The sequence below is a fragment of the Myotis brandtii genome, unplaced genomic scaffold, assembly GCF_000412655.1.
Source record: "Myotis brandtii unplaced genomic scaffold, ASM41265v1 scaffold4, whole genome shotgun sequence".
Taxonomy (NCBI): domain Eukaryota; kingdom Metazoa; phylum Chordata; class Mammalia; order Chiroptera; family Vespertilionidae; genus Myotis; species Myotis brandtii.
Genome location: NW_005365371.1, coordinates 2,271,612 through 2,279,199, shown reverse-complemented (window position 1 = coordinate 2,279,199; position 7,588 = coordinate 2,271,612). Strand labels below are relative to the sequence as shown.

At 42.3% G+C, this 7,588-nt stretch overlaps 1 protein-coding gene across 1 annotated transcript in view; it reads left to right on the top strand.

Moving 5' to 3' along the window:
- The first annotated feature begins 1,926 nt into the window (after positions 1-1,926).
- The window catches only part of HEG1 (heart development protein with EGF-like domains 1), a 71,548-nt gene continuing 65,886 nt past the window's right edge, over positions 1,927-7,588 (top strand). The window contains exons 1-2 of the mRNA XM_014545232.1: positions 1,927-2,011; positions 6,974-7,020. Of these exons, the coding sequence (XP_014400718.1) occupies positions 1,927-2,011; positions 6,974-7,020 (132 nt within the window). The remainder of the gene's footprint in view (positions 2,012-6,973; positions 7,021-7,588) is intronic.

The following is a 7,588-nucleotide window of genomic DNA, read 5'->3' as shown; positions in this document are numbered from 1 at the left end:
GCCAAGCAATAAAACTGCCTTGTTAACTTAATCTCCAATCATGGTTCAAGGGAAAGTGATCGCCTGACCCAGGGGGCTGAGTAGAGAGGAAAGGATGGTATTTCCAGCTCAGAAGCTACCTGGGAAATTGGACATCTAACCTCCAATATGAGGCTGGTGGGTGTGGTTCGGTTAACACAGGATGTGGGGGGATTTAAGCAGTTGTCTCTGACCATCAGGATAGAGGGGTGTCAGCGATGAGGAGTGCCAGGCCAGCTTCTGCGGAGCCTCGGGGTGCCCTCCACCCAGCATCTCCCCTCAGTGTCTGGTGGGCACAGCTCTTCTTTTCACTCCCCGTCTGGCCCAGGCTCTGCAGCCTGAGCATCCCTTCTCCTTCCCACTTCTCCAGGGCATTGCTCTTCTCCCTGAGACCTCTCCCTGCTGTGAGGGTCCCTGTTCAGTCCTGTCCACTTTTCTCTGAATTACTCCCCCACTCGGGGTTCAGACCTGTGCTGAATAGGGAGCCACAAACCAGATTCAGCTACACTAGCCCTAAGCCACTCAGGGCTTCTGAAAGGATCTGTCCTTTGACTTGAATAAATATAGCATCTGACCCACCGTTCTCCCCGACATACAGCATGGAATGATGTAAAGCACTTGGATGTTCACAGTCAACCGAGACCTTGAGTGGCAGAGGGTGGGCTGGGTGCCGCCTGCCCCAGCTGCTTTGTTAATCCCTTGTCCGGGGCATAGTTCAAGGGCGATCGACGAGGTGGAGGGACATCCTGAGTTCAGTGGGGCAGCAGGATACTGCTCTTTGGAACTCCGGGCCAGTGACATCAGGGGCCAGTCATGCCAGAGGCGCTCACCCTGCGCCCTAAGGTCTCCCTGCACCTGCCAGGAGGGTGCCATGGAGCAGAGCTGGAGCCAGGCAGCACCCAGCAGCTGCTCAGCCAGCCTCCGTCCTTTCATCAGAATGCATGCCTCACTTTCACGAGGGCGTGGGCCTCCACCTCTGGGACCAGCTCTGATCTGCTGCCTGGAGAAGGATTGTGAGACTGAGCTATGACTGGGTAGCAGTGCCTGCCAAAGCCGTCCCCACATCTGTTTGTTAAAAGTTGATAGACCTCAATCCACTGAGCAGCTGTGATGTGTGTAGCACTCACTATGTCCCGGATACTGTTCGGAGCTCTCTCGTGTACTGTTATAGCCCAGGGAGGTAGTACTCTCACTGTCCCCATTTTACAGATGAAGAAGCCAAGGCCCAGAGAAATCATGTATCTTGTCTAAGGTCATGGGCCTGTAAGAGGTAGAGCCAGAAATCTCATCCAGATAACCTGACTTTTGCCACAGTCTGTGTTACCACTGCCTGTCTTACTAAGAAATGAAAGTCTAGATCAGTGGTTCTCAACCTTGGCTGCACATTAGAATCACCTGGGAATCTTTTTAAAATCCTGATTTCCAGCCCTAACCGGTTTGGCTCAGTGGATAGAGCGTCGGCCTTCGGACTCAAGGGTCCCAGGTTCGATTCCGGTCAAGGGCATGTACCTTGGCTGCGGGCACATCCCCAGTGGGAAGTGTGCAGGAGGCAGCTGATAGATGTTTCTCTCTCATCGATGTTTCTAACTCTCTATCCTTCTCCATTTCTCTCTGTAAAAAAAATCAATAAAATATATTTAAAAAAATAAAATAAAATCCTGATTTCTGGGCCTCATCCTCCGGAAATTCTGTTTCTTTGTTATGGGGTGGGGCCACAACATTAGTAACAAAGAAATAATTTCTGGAGGATGAGGCCCAGAAATCAGGATTTTAAAAAGATTCCCAGGTGATTCTAATATGCAGCCAAGGTTGAGAACTACTGGTCTAGATGCAGGCATGGAGCTGGAGGCAGGCTCTTTTCTTGCTAGATGAGAGGGCGTTCGCATAGGGAACACAGATTCACAAGGTATGGGTAAAGCAAGCGACTTTTTCACGCTGCCTCCTGTGTTCCTGGGGGAAGAAAGAGAAAGTCCCCCAGATAAAGGACAAAAAGGTAAGCGTTTCTCACCAGTTTAGGCAGCTGTGGCCCCCATGACCTGGGGAAGAGGGTGGAGGTGGCGTCTCAAACCAGCAGGTCTCTGAGGTCAGCAGGACCTGGAAGGGGCAGCACTCACCAGGGTGACGTCTTGTCTGTGCTCTGGGGAGGTGGTCCCTGGCGCCTCGCCTGGATCAGGCCTCCAGCTCAGGCCACCGCTGGTGCTGAGAGAAGTTAAGCATCCAGAGGCTGACTGATCCAGACATCAGTAAAACCATCCTCCTTCAGGGGAACAGTCACAGGCCACGCACATGCTTATGTTTAGAAATGGCACTGGAGCCCAAACCCACATATTAATTAGCAGGTTGCATGAACCAGTTTTATATTTAAGTCTACAGGCTTCACCTCCCTTAGGGGGCAGGTCTGGGGACCAAAGATAAGCTCATTACAAGGTGGCTTCTGGAGCTGGAGATACCAAGATACCAACTTTTTTTGTTCTTTTTCTTAGGAGATGCATTTTTTAAAAAAGATGTGGTGTTTGTTTTTAATCCTCACCCAAGGACATGCCTAAATAGAGGGAGGGATGGAGGAAGCGAGAGAAAAATATCAGTGCAAGAGAGAAACAGTGATCGGTTGCCTACCAGGGTCAAACCCACACCCCTGACCAAGAATAGAACCGGCAACCTTTAGGTGCACAGGACGGCACTCCACACCACCGGGCCACTCCTGCCAGGCTTTAAACAATCTGTTTTTAACAACACGGGATCATATGGCTCATTCTATTTTGTAATTTACGTTTTTACTTAATAATAGAGGGTGAGCATAATACATATTAAAACTATTAATAATATATTTTGGTCCGTTCTTTAAAATTTTATTTTCTCTTAATGAAGTTAACCAACTCCCTATTGCAGACATAGAAGGTTATTTCCAATTTTCATTTTTGTAAACAATGCTGTCATAAATTTTCTTATGCCTGAAACTTTGTGTACTTCTTTAATGATTTTGTTGGAATTAATTTCCAGAAACGGAATCCCTGGGTCAAAATATAGGCCCATGTTTAAAGCTTTTGCGATGGATTACAAAATTTCTTCTGAGAAAGAATGTGCTCACATGACATTCTTACCAACATCATACACAAGTGTCCGTTTTCAGGTGCACAGCATAGTGGTTAGGTAATCATATACTTTCTAAGTGGTCCCCCCGATATTTCAAGTACCCACTTGTCCAATTTCTCTATACCTGCAATGACATAAGGTATAATTTTTTAAAACCTTTGCCAATTTGACAGGAAAAGAAAATATATAAACATTTAAAAATGTCTTTTCTAGTTTGTATTATTTTATTTCTTTTCAACAATATTTTCATATATTTTTCTTCTCCACTTATTTTCTTTTGTGAATCATGCATTCATGTTCTTTGTCTATGAGATGTACACTTGGGGATGTGAAAGAGTTCTTCATGGATTAAGAATGCTAAACTTTTAGCATATACTGCAGACATTTACCCCGTTTTGTTACTCAACTTTTATAAAATTTTACTTTTATTTTTATCCAACTTATACATAGTATAAAAATCAAATATGTATTTATGAAGCTGTTATAGAAACCCTGCCCACTCCCACTGTCATCATTTTCTGCTTCCTAGAATCAACCATTTTCAACCCTTTTAACTGATTCTCTTAGTAATTACATCCAGATCTGTAAATAACATGCTTCTGTTGCTATTTATTGATTTTTTTGTTTTGGTTTTAGGCAATAGTCATAGATTTCTCTCAATGGAAATTTTATATCACTTCAAGCTATACAATTCAGAAGTGACATATTCTATTTCTATTCCTTATGGTTGAATTTGAAGAACCTCAAAATGCATTGTTGACACGATTTAAAGTTGCCTTTCTCCTACAATGTGATTTTGATTGTACACTCCCAATTTATGTGCTGTTGTTATCCAGGATTTGCTCTCTCTTATTTTGTTAATCCCACAAGTGAGAAATTGTTTTATAAATCCATTATTTCTTTATATTTATGTACATATTTACCATTTTCTTTGCTCATTATTTCTTCTTGCATCTCATAGCTTTCATCCAGGATTATTTTTCTTCTGCTTGAAATAAATTCTCCATAATTTCCTTTTAGTGGCTGTGGTTGATAAACTCAAATTTGACTGAAATGTTTCTATTTTGAAACACAGTCTTCAAGATGTTTTTCAAAGATAGTTTTGCCGAGTATTCAATTCTATTTTTCCTCTCTCAGCACATTGAAACTATTTATCCAATGTCTTTTGGCTCCCATGGCTGCTGTTGAAAAGTCAGCAGTTAGACTGTCATCTTCTATAGATGGCTTGTCATTTTTTTAATGTGGGAGTTTTTAAGACCTATTTTTTTCTGTGATTTTCTGCAGTTTCACTATGGCAGGGGTTTATATTTCTTTTTTTATTTAGGTCTCTAAGGTTTGTTGGGCTTCCTTACTCTGAGGATTCATACTTTTTATTAATTCTGTAAAATTCTCAGCCATTACCATGTGGAATATTGCCATTTCTCCTTGATTTCTCTTCTCCTAGAATCCCAGTTAGATATATGTGGGACTTTCTCAATTTATCTTCCTTTTGTATCTTCACCTGGTTTTCATATCGTCTGTCTTTTTATGTTCATCTGGGCATTCTCTTGCTGTTTGTCTTGTAATCCTTAATTCTCTTTTCGCCCATATTTAATCCACTGTTGCATTTCCTAATTTTAATTATTATTTCATTTCTAGAATTTCCACTTAGGCTTTTTTTAATCCACTGTTGCATTTCCTAATTTTAATTATTATATTATTTCATTTCTAGAATTTCCACTTAGGCTTTAAAAAAAGACATTATTTATCATGTTTTTCTCTCATTTTCAATTTCTTAGTTATTTTCATGTAGTTTTATATACTTATATTTTCTGCCTGATAATTCCAGTATTTGAAGTCTTTGCTTGTCCAGTTTGCTGACTTGTGTCCATGGATACCTTTTCCCTTGTATATTTTGTGATTTTTTTTTTTACTGTGATCCCTTATTCCTTAGAATTTTTCAGTAAATGATGAAATTGGATTGTGACCATATTCATTTAGAGAACATTCACATGCCAGGTACCTAAGGCACTATATATCAGAACCACTCTTTCCCCCGTGTGTGTGTGTGTGTGTGTGTGTGTGTGTGTGTGTGTGTGTGTGTTCAAGACCACTTTTAAGCGCATTTGGCTTGAGTTGTACCTGACATAGATATTTTGAGTTTGTGCTGCATTTGCACGTGAGGGCCAGCTTCATGGTTACACATTCTCAGCTGAGATCTATTTTCCTTTTACCTAAGATCAAGATGGAAGGACCTTGCTGTCTTCCTCCTGGAGGACAGGTTGGTTTCTGTTTGCCTGACGCCCAGGGTATAGCTCTGGTTCCAGCTTCCTACAGCAGTGTCCTCTCAGACTCCCTCCTTGAGAGTTTTGTCTTCTGTCTCTTGCATCCTCGTAGCTCTCAGAACAGAATTTCAAGGTCACGAATAGTGAGCAGGTGCCTCAGGGAAGCTGCCAGCTTCAGAGTTAGCTTATCCCCCCCTCCCCCTGAATTTCAGTTCTTGCTTCACTTTTGGCCTCAGAAGATTAAATTCTTTACTTCTTGTCAACACAACAATACATTTAGATAATATTTTTTAAAAAATATTTTATTCAGCATTTTGTATTTAGTGGCAAGGTTATTTGGGATACCTCAGGACGGTTGTCTGTCTACCTTTTAGTTTTGTTTATAGTGTGCATTTTTTTCTTCTTCCAGGGAGAGAGTGTGGTTCAGTGCCAGCCATGTCCTGTTTCCTGTGGCTATTCTTTTCCTTTTGGAGACTGCAGTGGGATTCCTTGACTTGACTGGGGTCTGGGACTTCCACTCCTTATCCCTAAAGAAGGGGGCATTGCTGCCTCCTTGGAGGCCCAGCTACATAAGCCTCATATTCATCTCAGGGAATAATGGAGCTAAATTCATTTCCTTATCTTTGCTCATGGCTTGCCAGCTTTGGGGCATGGGTTTTGAGTCCCTTCTATCTTCCTGTAATCACTTTTTTTTTTTTTGGCTTTTGAGAATAATGTCTCTCATTGTACCAAGAGGATGGAGAAAGCATCCTCAAACCCTTTCACCTCCTCTTGGGAGGCCAGCTTGCCTCAGCAGCTCAGACAGGAAGAACGAAGGGAACATGTCATATGGGTCACTGCTCTTCACAATCCGAGTCTCAAGTTCAATTTAGGGACTTTGCAGCTGCCCCCGGAAACATCCCTCCACATCCCATTTCTGAGTGAGTTTGTGCCTTCCCTGTAGGGGGCTGGGCCCCAGAGGAGTACAGATGCCCGGACAACTTCCCCACCCCCTCTTCAGGAAGCTTCTGTTAATTTTCACTTACAGGAAACAGAATAGGAAGCATGAACACAGTAATCTCAAGGGATTGGGGGAGGAAATGATTCCCTTAGGAAAGTTTGTCAGAATCTCTTATGGAAGTTTTCATAATCACCACCCTTCCAACCCCACTGCTCCTGGTAGGCGTAGTCCAGAGTGGGGAAATGTTGAGAATGATCGATCTAGAATTGCACTGTCCACTGTGGTAGCTATTGTGGCTATTGAGCTCTTAAAGCACGGCTCATAAAATACTCACTGGGTTTTAAAGGTTTGATACCAAAAAAAAAATTCAGATCTCTCAATAATTTTTACATCAATTAGATATTGCAATGGTACTATTTTGGATGTCAGGTTAAATAAAATATTTATTTGAATTAATTCCACCTGTCTCTTTTCACTTTTTAAATGTGGCCACTAGAAAATTTAAAGTGACATCTGTGATATGCCTTCTCATGTTGGACTTGAGTGTCCACCCACCTGCCCTGACTCTGACCTCTCTGCCTTGATGCATGACCTTGACACTACAAGACAATTTCCTTGGTGCCCAATTTTACCCTCAACTTTAACTTCATCCTCACAGCATTTCTAACCAATGTCCTCTTTGTGATCATCTTGGGTGATGTGGAAGTAAATGACCACTTAAAGTGTTTTCTAATATACATTCCTAGTTTATAGACGTCAAGTAATAGTCCATCCTCATAGGCAGCATTTCCTCAGCACCTCTGAACTGGAAGTAAGTGAGAACAGGAGGATTGGCCCTAACACTCCTCTTCTTCGGCACTTTCCCTTCCAGCTGAGCACAGCTGAGAATGAGGGCTTGGGCTTCAAGCTGGCTTCCTGGTGACTTCAGCAAAGTGGGGGGGAAAAAGAGCGCCTACCTCCCATAAGTACAAGGATTACATGAACAGGTGCATGTGAAGTGTGTACATTAGTGATTGGCACACACACACGATTCCCTTTATTATTAATTTTAACAAAACGAGGTCATACTCTAAATTCTATTTTGAAGCCTGTTGTTTTAACTCACTGGTATCTGTAGAATATATTTTATAACATAGTTTTTAATGACCTCATGTATCCTTTCATATGGATATACTGCAACTGGCTTAATTGATCTGCTATAGGAATTTTAGGTTCTTCCTTCCCTTTCATATCTCTCTCTCTCTCTCCCTCTCCCTCTCCCTCTCCCTCTCCC